The 14,092-nt window shown below is 39.4% G+C and overlaps 1 protein-coding gene across 2 annotated transcripts; it reads right to left on the reverse strand.

The window, feature by feature from the left end:
• Positions 1–1,006: 1,006 nt before the first annotated feature.
• On the reverse strand, positions 1,007–13,167 carry golga3 (golgin A3). Of its 2 annotated transcripts, none has more exons than XM_085909599.1 (24): positions 13,068–13,167; positions 12,278–12,519; positions 11,766–11,906; positions 11,232–11,344; positions 10,029–10,741; positions 9,750–9,858; positions 9,105–9,411; positions 8,838–9,040; positions 8,616–8,753; positions 7,560–7,721; positions 6,982–7,350; positions 6,711–6,788; positions 6,030–6,293; positions 5,841–5,935; positions 5,375–5,591; positions 4,543–4,686; positions 4,223–4,420; positions 3,993–4,109; positions 3,716–3,855; positions 2,660–2,792; positions 2,351–2,473; positions 2,038–2,202; positions 1,542–1,708; positions 1,007–1,202 (listed from the first exon to the last, which is right to left on the reverse strand). In XM_085909599.1, the coding sequence occupies exons 2-24, from the start codon at positions 12,396–12,398 to the stop codon at positions 1,010–1,012; spliced, it is 4,410 nt and encodes a 1,469-aa protein (XP_085765725.1). In that variant the 5' UTR covers positions 12,399–12,519; positions 13,068–13,167; the 3' UTR covers positions 1,007–1,009. The 2 variants fall into 2 exon arrangements, with proteins under 2 accessions (XP_085765725.1, XP_085765724.1); XM_085909598.1 differs by having other exon boundaries at positions 11,643–11,906.
• Between the last annotated feature and the right edge of the window lie 925 nt (positions 13,168–14,092).

The following is a 14,092-nucleotide window of genomic DNA, read 5'->3' on the forward strand; positions in this document are numbered from 1 at the left end:
CCTTCAGTGCTAACCAAGTTGCAACATTACTTGCTTTCTTTCAGTTCCATTTTTATCAATGGGCATACTTTCAGATTTACACTGAAAATATATTACATCTTGCACATACCCTCAGCAAAATAACATACTAATTTAACCAGATTCCATGACAGTATAGTAAGATTATGTAAGCATAACCACACACACACACACACACACACACACACACAAATTATGACAGTCCATGCTCGACAAGACACCGTCATACATAACCGAGACTCCAAGAACCTGCGGTCAAATGGTTACAATAAAAATGAAGACCTACTGCATTTTAACAAAGGCAATAAAAAAGTTGAGTGTGCATGACCTCATGACAAGACGCTTACCTGTCAAGGACTAGCGTAACTATGTTAATTAAATCCTGAATGAATGACATCAGCCGAGTACAGGCACAAAGATATGGAAGAACATGTCTTAGCCAGTGTGGCTTACATCTTTTTAAGTATGGTCAATCAATCATCAAAGCTACTAATTACAAATTTGAAGCATACCGAAAACCTGAACAGCTTATATTATTATATTAAACGTGAATATACGGATCAGTCGTGTGAGTGTGGAGAGGGCGCCCAGAGCATTGAGCATATCCTCCGAGCGTGCAGAACATCCTAGAATGGTTGGCTGTTTGGAGTGACAAGCTATGATGATGATGATGAACGTGCCTGGATAAATGCTCCATCCGATTCAACAAATGATAAAGTTAGGATTTGTAATGGTGTGGTTCATCTCTAATTCTATAACGCTCAATAAATATCACAAGGGCATAACAGTATAAACAAAAGGTCAAATAATAAAAGAGCGAAATGAAAAAAGCTCTGATTTACGTTGTTACTCTGCAAAAGCACACCTGTGACTATAGGAGAAAAATGCCAAATGTGGACAGCCGTTGTTTAAAAGAAAAATGGAATAATTGACTAAACAACACCTTTGTGGATAAAACTCCACTGTCACCATGGTCTGAAAAAAGTTGCTTTTAGGACTGCTGCTGTTCCGCTTCGTTGTTATTTTCCACCACTGTATTGCTCAGCGGGTTCCATGCATTAGATATGTTGTTTTCAAGTCCCAGTTGAGCCAGTCCTTCCTCTGTGTTTGGCAATGAGCTCATTGACTCATGCACTGTTACTGTGTGCTCCTCCATCTGTTTTTGGAGGCTGTCCATCTCCTCCCTGACAAAGATTTTTTGAAAAACATCACAGCATATTCAGACTAGCATTGGAAACAGTATTTCACACCTCAAATGGAGATTTTAAAAAAGTGTACTAGAGCAAAATATATTGCAATAAATTGGACATGTGGTTTTCAAACTGGGGGGGGCTATTAAGTTATGCTATGTGCAGACCAAAGATCTACAGGTATGGCATTTAGAGGTGCACAATCATGGTTGTTTGGTTTAAATTATGACATTAGGATATGGGGTCCTTGGAAAAATTACTCTGCTGTAAGGGGTCCATGGACCCAAAAGATATTGGGGAAACCCAATACGAGTGTACAACAGAGCATCTTACTTGAGCTGCCGCAAACAGTTGTGCAAGTTGTTGAGCGGCTCTTTGTTGACCGAAGTTGAAGGTTTCAGTAACTCATCAAGAAGTGAGGCAGGCACTGGGCAGTCAGGGATCTTTACCGGCGTCACTGGGTTGGATGGGGTCCCTTCACTCTTCAGCTCCATCCGTTGCTGTTCCGACAATGTCATAATTTAATGGCTATTCATCTTCAAAGAGATTAAATTGTGCACACTGCTGAAAATTTGAAAAGCTAACAAAAATCCAATTTTTTCCAATTGTTCATTATTGTTCTATGGATAGTCCAGTATTCTGATATGAATGAATATTAGTCATTATTATTATTTGCATCAGCAGAGAACCAATAACTCAAAACAGTATGAAGCTAATCTGCTAAATACTATATGCTTAAAATGCTTTCATCGAGTGAATCCTTCATTCCAGTCACGACACTGCCCAAAATGAACCCATTGAAACCAAGTCGAGCAAAAGGCTGCATCACCTTTCTTAGACGGATCTGTTTGAGGTCCTGTTTGAGCTGCTGGTTTTGTAGAAAAATGGTCTTCATGCTGTTCTTCAGCTCACCCACTTTAGCTTGTAGCATAAACTTGTCCTTCCTTGTACCATTCAGCTCCTCCTGGACGGTCTCCAACTCGATCTTTATGTTCTGTGACAGACAGACTTAAAATAAATCCAATCGCTTGAAAAAGAATAGGTGCCGATCATGATATTAATTACTACTTTGCAAACTCTTTTCCCTGCCATTGTTTTATCGTGTTACTTAATTGACATTTCTCATTTAAATGAATACTTGCCTGCAAAGCTGTCTGCAGGTTCTCCAGCTCCCTATGCTGACACTCCTCCATCATCTCCAATTGCTGCTTTTGAGCCTCAATCTCCCTCTGCCTTTGTTCCACCTCCCACTTCAGGTCCTCAACCTGTGAGTTGTAGGGAAGTTGGCCGAGACAATGTGTTAGTCGGAACACATTTCCATCAAGAGTCAACTTTAGGTATTTGTAACCGTAATAAACATAGACTGCAAAACTTTGTTTTTCTTTCAGATAATAAAAAAATAGTCTCCCAATAATATTAAAATAATTCAAACAATGAAATTGTTTCCTTACCTCTTGGTTAGTGAGGGGCTTGTTTGACAGCTCTTCATCTAGTTGTTTCTGGAGGATTTGGAGGCGAGAATGGGCTTCAGCCAGCTCCTCTTGGAAACTGGAGATCTCCTGAGCATGCTTCTCATCCTGAGATCTGTGGATAGAGTCGATGATCAATAGTGTCAGAGGTTTCGAAAAACTTTTCATTGCAAATATATCCATCCCTTTTGGAAAATTAGCAAAGTAACTTTTCAATCAATCAATCAATCAAGTCAAGTTTATATAGCCCTAAATCACAAGCAGTCTCAAAGGGCTCTGTCCTTTTGACTTTTTATTTGAGGCGGTATGACACTTCTACAGAAAATAATGTTAATACTGGCAATGGTGACTTATTTAAAACATTATGTTGTTAATGGTAACATTTAAGTCTCTTTTAGACAAATCTGAAATTACGCAAATCATTTTTGTTTACCATTAATACCCACATGCAGTGCTCTCCATAAATCCGCACATCCCATTTGAGCCATAAGCTTTATGTACATGTTGCATTGAATAGAACCAATTTTGAGCTTTGATGAATTATACTATCATTTTGTAAATTAGATTTTCTAAAATCTAAAACTTAGCCTAAACAGTGTTTACTCATTTTTGAAACATTACATTTTTAGAAAATGTTCTCATTTTTGAAACATTACATTTTTAGAAAATATTATGTGCCCAGATCGACAGATTTCAGTAGTGATCAATGGAAATAGTTGTCGTACAATATGCCATCAAAAACAAAATTCTGAAAGGAAAGTCAAGGCTTTCTAATTGCTCGTGTTGTACCCTGTTATTTTTGTTGAGCACTGTGTACCCCGTTTGGCATTTATTTGCATGCAAAGTTCATAAATGGAAATTTTCAACACTATATGATAAATGTCACTTATTTGAGGATTTTCTTTCTTTTTTCAGCTGGTGGGATGCAAATAGCGAGGGTCCACTCTACATAGCTGTTATTTCCAACAGAGTCACTATTTACTGCATGTAATTCCTTTCCATCGAAATATGTATTCTGTAACAAATTATTGTGCATACTGTAGCTTGTGGGCTTCATGTTGCAGAGCTTTGACCAAGTCTTCTTTGGCCTGAAGGTCTTTCTTGATCTCTGACAGTTCCAACATGGCAGCCCTGTAGTGTCTCCTATTGTGTGCTGCTTCAGCCTTTGCTGTTGCCACCTAGACATACAAATTCAATAATGACTAAAAAGTCAACAAAGTGCATAGAGAACTGCTAATGCAGTAACTCCAAAGGACTCTCAAGATACTCTTGTTAAAAGAAAACCAGCACCCACTGAGTACAGGAGAACTTGTACCTGTTCCTTAAGATCTTTGACTTTGGTTTTCTCTTTTTCCAAGGCAAGCTGCAGAGTTTGCACCACCTGCTTCATTTGTTGGTCCTCCTCTTCTTTGCGTTTCAGAACAGCTTGAACCTGAATAAGTGGATGCATGAAAGAACAATTTATTTCACTATTAGGAAGATAATCTTTTACACTGCACATTAAATACTCCAACCAAACAACACTGGTTGCAATCAGTGCTTCACCTGCAAGTTGAGCTGGACAAGATCCGCCTCTCGCTTTGCTAAAGCAGATTCCAAGATATTGGCATGTTCGCGCAGAGCACTGTGGGACTGTGTCAGTCCAACCAGTTTTCCTTTTTCATGTTCCAGCTCAAGTGCGAGCTTCTTGTTAGCATCTTCTAGTTTTCGGATCCTCTTCTTGAAGCATCGAGACTCTTGAAGCTTTTGGAAAAGAAAAAACAATCCACTAAGCCATTAAGGAGGCCAAAGACAGAATAGGCCAGGAAAGTATTAAGTGCTATATTTAGAACTTTTAACACAGGTCCCCATATTTGATGGCCCACCTCATCTTCTAACTCCATGACCTTCTCCTGGTACTCCTCTAACTCCGTGGAAGTGAGGGATATGACTTCCTCAAGCTCCTTCTCTAATATTGCCTTGCTTTTAGTCACAACCTGCAGTGCAGTCTGAAGAGATTCAATCTTCTCCTGGGTAAACAAAGAAACAGCGGTTATTGTGGCATTTAGAATGCTTGTATTTAACAATGGCAATTAAAATATGATTTTTTTTTTCCCCAAAGAACAATGTCATTAGAACAGTATTTTTTTGCGCTGTCATTTCAATGCCAAGGAGCTTTAGTCACTTTTTTATATTGGTGATGCCTAACACACTGCATGCATGCATGTGCACTACTTTAATTCACAAAACGTAGTGTACAAATATTGATAAAGGTGTTGTTTATGTTATAGTTATTTGGATCTGTCAATGTTACGTCAGGCCCGTTCTCAGCTCTTCGTTTGTGTTTATGTCAAACGTTAACGTTAGCCTGTTGTTGCTCGTTCATGTCTGTTCTTGGTGTTGGATTTTGTCGAATAAATTTCCCCCAAAATGCGACTTGTACTCCGGAGCGACTTATGTTTTTTTTTTTCCACTTTATTGTGCATTTTATGGCTAATGCGACGTATATTCGGAGCGACCTTTAGTCCGAAAAATACGGTACATGAAAAATAATTAAGTTATCAAACTAATTAAAGACAATATTTGCAGCATCACTTAGTAAATTAAGAATTTTCACAGAGGCCAATAAGGATTTTTAAGTCAGCATGCACATCTTGAACTAGAGTACTGACGTATGCTATGTACTTCACTTAGTATTCAGATGGGGTAGGTTTATACCTGCAAGATGTGGTTGTTTCCTCCATCTGAAACCTGAGCTTTGAGCTTGACCAGCTCGGCCTCAGTCGTCTCCTTGTCAGTTAGGGCTTCTTGCAGCCTCCGACTCAGGATGCTCACAGCATTCTCGTATGCCTTGTGCTTGGCCTTCATCTCCTTCTGAGCACTGGTCAAATCTGTCCCCAGCCGCTTCATACGCACTTTTTGCTCCGAGATTGCTCTGTTTCAGGAATATAAGAAAACTAAGTCAAGGGGAAAGTTGAAATGACCCTAACTGAAAGTATTCAACTTTACATGCTAAAGTGTGGAAACGTAATAATCTTTGTGATGTCGCTAATCAGGATAATAGACCCTCTGATCAAGAAATTTTACTTTTAGAAATAAATCTGAAGAGATACTTATCATTGCCCAAACAAATTAGGCCAGACTTAATTACTTGTTACTTTGCTTGATTAAAAGCATCACTCACTTTTTGGCTTCTGTTTCCATTTTCTCCACTCTTTTCCTGAGACTTTCATTCTCTTGCGTCACAGCTACAAGCTGACTCTGATCAAACTGCAAGGACTGTGAAGGGAAATAGAAAGACTTAAAAAAAACAAAACATCACTGACCTTCACTAAATTTAGCATAGGAAAAAATCTCAGCAATTCACAATTACCTGGATCTGTGTTTCGAGGTGGTCGCGTTCTCTCTGAATATCTTGCAGATGACTTTCCATGTTATTAATCTGTTCTTGGACTCTGAGTACTTCTTTCTGCAACCGGGCCTGCTCCAAATCACCTTTTTGCTTCTCCCCATGTACATCCAGAAGCTCTTGTTTTAGGTCCTTCACCTCTGCTAGAAGACGCTTTTTCGTAGACTTAAGCTCATTGATCAACTGGTCTTTAGAGTTAGCATCCCGACGATAGGCTTCCACCATCACCTGTGAAGGAAGACGTACCGTAATATTGTTCAGCAGTCATGCACTAAGCAATATCTATCATTTTTCAATTCAGCGAGGCACTGATCATTCTATCTGTGACAGCCACCCAGCTGCACAATAAATCCTCCTATGAAAACATTAGCATTGGCAAGAGGTGAGATTCTCACATTATTTTGTATGAAATAATTGTAGGGCTGTTGACACACACCATAGTTGGAGGGAATTAAATTGCCTGGTTCAATTTGGCCTATTGTTTACAATTTTGAGAGCAGGGTCTTGCAATAACGGACAAAGTCTCGAGAATGTTATTTTCTCTGCTTGTAATGTTAAATGCTGTGAAGACCTTTCCGTGAAATTCTACCAACAGTTTTCTCCGACAGTTATATCAATTTCATTATGACAATTTAGAATTGTTACCTTTTGTTGTTGGAATTGTTCCTTAAATTTCTGAACTTGTTTTTTCAAGGAACCATTTTCTTGCTGTAGCTTTTCAATCTATAAGAAAGCAAATGCCAATCATAATAGATTGCTTGAAACACAAAAATAAATAACACTCAAATATATTGCAGAGATATAAAACAAACCAAAAACTTTTTGTTTTGTGACAGTAATCGTATATCTACTGAATTCAGTTCAGTCTACATCTTATATCATACTCAAAAGCACAACCAACTCATTAGTTTCGTACCTGACTGGTTTTGACCTGCACTTCCTGTTTGAGATGATCCAACACATCTGAGGCCACCAAAACGTCCTCTCCAAGCCGTTCAGCATTTTCATCAAGTTGGTTCTTGTCGGCTCGGGCCGTCTGCAATGCTACCTCCAGAACAATCTTCTCATTCTGGAGGTACTGGATGTTGTCATCTTTGCTATTGCTCTCTGCCTGCAAATCACTTAGCTGGGCTTCCAGCTCTAGGTATCGAGCCTCCAACTGGTTGATTGACTGCTCTTTGGTATGAAGGTTCTCCTGAGTGGTGGTAAGCTGGCGCATAAGCTCCAGATGTTCTTTCTGGAGAGCTTGCAGCTGCATGTCCTTCTGAGAAAGGTTCAACTTCATCTAATGAACACAAAAAAAAAAAAAAAAAAAGAACCACAGATCAGAGCAACACAGAGGCAAAATGGTCGGAACTGTTGCATAGCAGCTAGCGGTTTGGTGGAACGGGCCCGGAAAAGCAAATCATTTACAATTTAGCTACTAACAAAAAAATACCAACATGCTCTTGAAAGACAGACATGAAGGATTGATCCAAGAAAGCAGATCACTACCTGTTCTAGTTCCATTTCCAAGTTACTGGCTGTGTTGGCCAATTTTACTAAACGGTCCCGTTCTTCCTCAAACTCTTCTAGTTTGTGTTGCAGGTCACCCTCCACCATAGTCTTGGCATCCTGGATCTGCTTGTAAGCAGCTTCTTGAGTCATCATGTCAGCCTACAACACAAAGAGCAGAAGGTCCCTATCACAATCATGTAAATAATCAAACAAGATCTGAAAACACACATTGACCTGCTTCGTCAAAGAGTATGCCATTTTCGCCACTTTAGATCCGCCAATATTTTGTAAAAACACCAGACAGAATATAGATATGTGGAAAAAATACAAAATTACTTAATTTGGACAGAGGTGTCTCTACCTGACTGTGACAATTATGTTAATTCATACTCAACAGGACATCTTTTTGTCATAAATTTACAGTGGCTATAGTCTAGGAAGAAACCCCTGTTCAAATGGTCATCAACACCACTAATTAATGAAATAAGCAGCATTAAAATGGAGACAGAGTTTGGAGGGAAAACTGATTGGTATAAATAAACCAGTGCAAGTATTTGCGTAAAAACTGCAGGGATTTTTTTTTTTAACAGAGTTCAGAAGGAAAAGCTTTTTTTATCCCATGTTGTTTTTTGTATATTTAAGCAAATTTCTTAACGCTTGATACTGCACAAAATGGAGTTTCTGCTTTGAAACAATCGATAAAAAGAAACAGAATGTCATATATATAGTGCCAGTTGTGTGCTGACTCCCATTGAACATAAGTATGAATGAAATTTGTCAATTCTGGACACCATATTCCCAGTTATAAGAGAGCGTGCACACTTTAAGCAACTGCATTCTAAACACCCTTGCAACTTGAGTTGCACATAGTGGAAAACATTTTGAAATTATAATTTATTTTTTTTAACTATTTATTTTCACGTCACAAAAACCTTGCATTTGAACAGTGGGTGTAGACTTCACATCCACAGTCTAGATTTGTCCAAATATGGTGGTCTGTTTCAACAGACATACGTTCAAAAATGAAAAAAAAAAAAAAAAAGTTAACTGTACCTCAATGCTCTGCAGTTGAACAGCTATACGCTCTTTTTCTTTGATAGAGCGGTGTTGAGTCTCTGTCAGTTGGTGGGACAGGGTCACATTCTCTAGCTTCAGATGTTCCAGAACACCAGTTTGGGTCATTTTGCCAGCCTAGGAAAGAAGGTCAGACTTTTTGTTTGACATACATTTTAAACTTTAAATAAATAAATAAATAAATAAATAAATAAATAATACCTGCATGTTAGCCATTTCACTTTGCAGTCTCACTCGGGCCTCCTGAGCCAGGCCAAGTTGTTGCTGGTACCACTGCCTGACCTGCTTGAGTGAGTCAATCTCTGCCTGGGAGGTTTTCAGTCGACTCTGGAGAGTGCTACGCTCCAGCTGGACCTGTTGTAGTTGGTTCTGAAGACCACCCAGTTGCAGTCGCATTTCCTGAACTGCATGATATATTGATATGAATAAAAACAGTCAGGTTGGATTTTTGGCTGACTGAAGGCTTACCTGTGTTGTCCCTTGATGCGAGACTCGTTTGCATTTCATCCACCTTCCCCATTAGTCTGTTGTATTGGTCTTCAGCCACATTCAGGTCATTGCATAATGATGCCAGATTGGCATTTTTGCTCTCCAAATCGCCTTGGAGCTCCACCATTGCCTTTTCTAGTTGGCTACAACTTTGCCGCAAAGTACTGACTTCTGTTGTGAGGACATTCTGCTTTTCCTGGCTAAAATGAACCTCTGCCTTTTGAGCTTGCATCTGAGCATTCACGGTGGCAAGCTGGGCCTGGAGCTCAGTCTTCTCTTTTAGAGCCTGGTGGGCAGGACAGGATTATACATTTTTTTTTACTGAATGATAGATACAGCATTTGCCAATTAATATGTCTGTCTGTAGCAAACAGCAGTAACAAGTCGGAAACATTGAGAACCTTTGGCGATCACGTTTTAGTAAAGTGTACACTCACAGGAAGTAAAACAAACCACTCATTATGATGCAGTGCATTTGCAGCCCAGCCGAAAATATAGCAATAATAATAAACACTGTTAATAATTAGTTCACCTCTGACAGTTTCACTCAAAACTATGCTTTAATATTGTATTTTGCCAAAATGTTGTGGCTGGTCAGTGTGTTTGTAAGTACTTCACACTAACCTGGTTGGCCTCAGATGATAAAGATTCCAGTTGGCCTTCTAGTCTCATTTTTTCTTTCAACACCTGCAGCATTTCATCGTGGCCCATTACAGAACTCTCCAAAGAGACACTAAACAATGTAAACAACATCAGTTATTTGACAAGCCAAAAGAATAATCAAAAAGCTGCTTTAATTATTTTTAGCTGTCTATAATAAAGAGTATTAAAAAAAAAAAGATACTTTAATTGTTTTCATTGATATGTAGAAAAAAAAATATCACTGCATGTCATCAGAAATACCTGCTGGAGAAGCTGTCTCTGCGGCTGCGTGGTTCTACGGCGCCTTCTTGCTCCAACTCCTGAAGATGCTGCTCATCACTGGCTGCTTGCAAGACTTCATGCAGAGAGGGAAACTGACCCATGGCCTCCGGCGCAATCTCCCGCCCCTCAACCGTGTAGGTCCCCTGCTGCCTGTCCATGGCAGCAGAAAACATGGTATAGGTTCCCCTGGTAGAGGCACTGCTGTAGGATGAGCTGTCACTATCATTGCCATCATTTCCAGGCCTTGCTTCCGAGTCACCACCATCAACCTCAGAGACGCTTTCCCCCACCTGCAGCAAAACACCAGACCGCCTTTCTCCCTCGCACGTGCCTGACTGTGACATCACGCTGACCTCAGAAAGAGTAGATACTGCACTGATAGTGGACTGGACAGAGCCCATGGTGTTGTCTGCAGTCTTAATTCCACCTCCTTCTCCTCCACCATTGTCCTCTGGAGATTTATAGTCAGCCAAGGAGTGAATCTTGCTCGTGCGGGACGATCTGGATTTCTTCTCCTTGGTGGGGGGAATTCCTAAGCTCCCAAGTTTAGGACCACGGGGGACACTGGTCCTCAGGAAAGAATACTCCTTGGTCATTGCAAGTGTATTGGCCCGGGGAAGAGCCTCAGGATGCAGCATTAACTCTGGATCCAGGGTGCTGAACGGTCTGTTTTTTGGTGTGCTGCGGTGGGACTGAAATAAAATTGGGGGGGTTATACAAGCAATATGGCCACTTTCAAGTTGCTAAGCCTGCTGTACACTATCAATGAAGAGTGTTATCTCAGAAAATGCTTCAGTCAAATTAAAAAACCATAGGTACTAGGTATCACACCTTACCACCCTCTTTAAACTAAAGTGTTCTTATTTTTTTTCTGAAACATTTTCTAGGAATTCTGGCTACCTCTTCTAAAATCGACTTCATTCTTAGTCAAGCAGTTCATTCAAGTCTACCCTCGAAATAAATATGATCAATAAATATCATCAGGATTTGATTTGTTTTTTTGTAGTTTATGAAAAAAACGGAATAAAATGACTTAGACCGTTATTTTAGGTGGGTGGCAATACATTAACAGTGTTGTCTTAAAAAAAAAAAAAAATGATGATGGTTGTCACAATGCTGTCTAAAAGGTCAACTACAAACAATATTTAACGAAGCTGATTGTGACAGTGAATTTTCACTCACCCTCTCCTTATGTCTTTGCACTCTGTACTGTTTCAGCTGCTCTTCCAGGCGCCTACGGGCTTCCAAACGAATCTTCTCCTCATTTTCCAGCTCCAATGAAGGCTTCTGGTTGGCTACAGAGCAAGAGTATTCATTCAAAAGGAAACATTAATGAAATGATATACTCACAAATCACGTGACCATTGTGAAAAGAGGCGAACTGTGAATCCCTTAAAGCAAAAGGAAGAAAACTGGAAAAATATGCATAACACCTTTTAATTAACTCTATGCAAGTTGAGCAAAAGTCATGTGCTTGACTCCATCTACCCAGAGAACAAAGACAACAGACCAGTAAAAGAATAGGAGTTTGGTGAAAGGGTTACAAACAGGCTGGGCACAGAGGGGGCATTCACGCAACAAATTTATGCTTACACAAATCCGTCTCCTGCATAGGCATACTGAGTTTGAGTGACTGCAATGCATCACCCGTGTGACCCGTGACCTCAGCAACAGCCTGCTCAGGTTCAAGCATCATGGGTGGATAAGCAGTCACACCTGGAGAACCCTCTTGACTTTGGGAGTTGACCGGGTGGCTGGTGCTAAGCGGAAGGGCGTTAGGAGACAGGGACCCATTAGCAGCAGCAATGCCCTCTGAATTTTCGTCTCCATTTGGCATCAGATCCGAGCTGATGGGACCTGAAATGAACGAGTCCCAAGGAATGTGACAGTGAGTCATAGGCTGTATTGTGAGCCTGAATGCATAGTGAATGTGATTGTCTTGGCAAACTGGCTGAGCAACTATGACAACACTCAGCAGCAGAACCTGGTCTTAAGGGCGCTGCTGGTCAAGTAATTTTATTCACATCTCGCTCCCCCATGCTACTAAAACACCATGTGTAATTGGATACATTTTTAAATTTTATGACCGGTCATGGTAAGCCAAGACAGTTGGAAATAAATGGCTGTGTACACAAGGTATGCATGCCTCGCCTCCCTCCCACCCCGAGCACTGAGCTCAAACAATGGCAGACATTTTGTTATCATATTCCACCAGCATCAGCACGCACCGTTGTGTATCCCTTTGGTTATGCTTGAATTCCCATCAAGCCCTTGTTGCTTCAAATGTTGCTCACTTTCAGTCCTTTGGGATTTCAAAGTGCTGTGAGATTGCTCGGTATTCATCTCCATTTGAACAGTGTATTAGATTGTAATGTCCATTGCTTTTAGATGAGATTTCTGGGTCCTCATTGGAAAAGCACCAAAACAACCAAAACCAGGTGCCTTTCAAGATCCAGGAAGTACTACAGCACTGAAAAGAAAAATCACATTGAGATTAGCAAATAAAACTATTAGAAGAACGTCCCATATTACAGCTCGAGCAATGCCTCTTTAAGAGTGGCAGCAATGATCTGTTAAACAAGCAATATCTTTTGAAGACGTTGCAAATGGTCAGTTTTCGTCCTATCGAACCTTTCCGAACTACACTATTCGACAAACACGCAGTAAAAATGGATATCAACAAACAACAGCTACAATCTCACAGGTCAGCGAACTGCATGTGTTCGGTAGTATATGCAATTAGCAAAGACATAATTGGCAGCCATAAATAACATTACATGCACTACATTTTAGCCTGTTGTGCTCGCAAAAGTTAGCAATATGTTTGCGGCGGGGGACCTGTCAAGCTAACATCAAAGTTGCTAACTCGATCGTAAGAGCTCGTGTGTGGATTAGATTTTTAAATCATCACACAAATATTACAATCAACGTGTTTAACCCAGCGTGATTTCAATGTCCATGGGCTGGATATAAAATGACATATTTAATAAATGCATTAAAATCATAATGAAGGCTCACCAAACCAGCTTCGCCTTTTACTACGTGGCTGTTTGGGTTCCGTCTTTTAATATGTCCGACTGGAAACAGTAACGTCAAACACATATCGCGAACACAAGTGTCATATTTGCATAAATAAATACAACGAACGAACGAATGAATGAATAAATAAATGAATAAATAAATAAATGAATTAAAAATAAATAAATAAATAAAATAAGTAAGTAAGTAAGTAAATAAATAAATAAATAAATAAATAAATAAATAAATAAATAAATAAATGAATGAATGAATGAATGAATGAATGAATGAATATTTATACGTGGCGTTTTACAAAATGCATGTTTAGGCTGTTATTCAAAAGCCCAAATCATGTTCAAATGTAATAAACATCCATACATGTGATACCAGCTACATGGCAAACTCATGGCTTCAAAATATTGCTTATAGATCTTTAAATCACTAAATATAACGCCTGATGTATAAACCGGGAGTAGGCCTGTAATCCACTGCACTGAATGCAATTAAAACGGGGATCTGGGTGAAAGGTGAAACGCAAAACAATAGAAGCCTAATAAAATAAAATAGAAAAACCAATCCATCAAGGTCGTTGATGGATTTATAATGTACATTTCTGACGTTTGAGTGATTTAGAAATATTATAAAGTGTACGGTGGCACCATCTAGCGGTATTTTTTTAAAACAACCTACGACACACAATATGTACTCAAATAAAACGCATCGTTTCGTCGACGATATATAATTCTTTTGACATCATATAAAAGAGTATTATTTTTATTGCTTGCTGACTAAACCTCGGTGTAAATCTGAGTAACTCTATGTTGCTCGTATTTAATGCAACAAACAAAGGGACCCTTATATAGGCTTATAGTGGCAAACAAAATGAAGAAAAAAAAAACGTAAACAGTTTTTGTCAGAGCTCAAATTGTCATTTCCCCACGCTTATCTACTGCATTATATTCATTTTAAGATGAAACTAAGTCACACAACTGCAGAGCCCAAAAGTCAATTAGTTACAGGTGTTG

This window comes from Syngnathus leptorhynchus, chromosome 4 (assembly GCF_054491065.1).
Source record: "Syngnathus leptorhynchus isolate UIUO chromosome 4, UIUO_Slep, whole genome shotgun sequence".
Lineage (NCBI taxonomy): Eukaryota > Metazoa > Chordata > Actinopteri > Syngnathiformes > Syngnathidae > Syngnathus > Syngnathus leptorhynchus.

What these genes read in the sequence shown, in the direction of transcription:
- golga3 (XM_085909598.1), bottom strand. Translation starts at nt 12,398, where the DNA reads ATGGAGATGAATACCGAGCAATCTCACAGCACTTTGAAATCCCAAAGG. An exon ending in TGCAAAGACATAAGGAGAGG is followed by an intron (nt 10,742 to 11,231) that starts GTGAGTGAAAAT and finishes ATTTTATTTCAG; the next exon opens with TCCCACCGCAGCACACCAAA. An exon ending in TATCATCTGAGGCCAACCAG is followed by an intron (nt 9,412 to 9,749) that starts GTTAGTGTGAAG and finishes CCTGCCCACCAG; the next exon opens with GCTCTAAAAGAGAAGACTGA.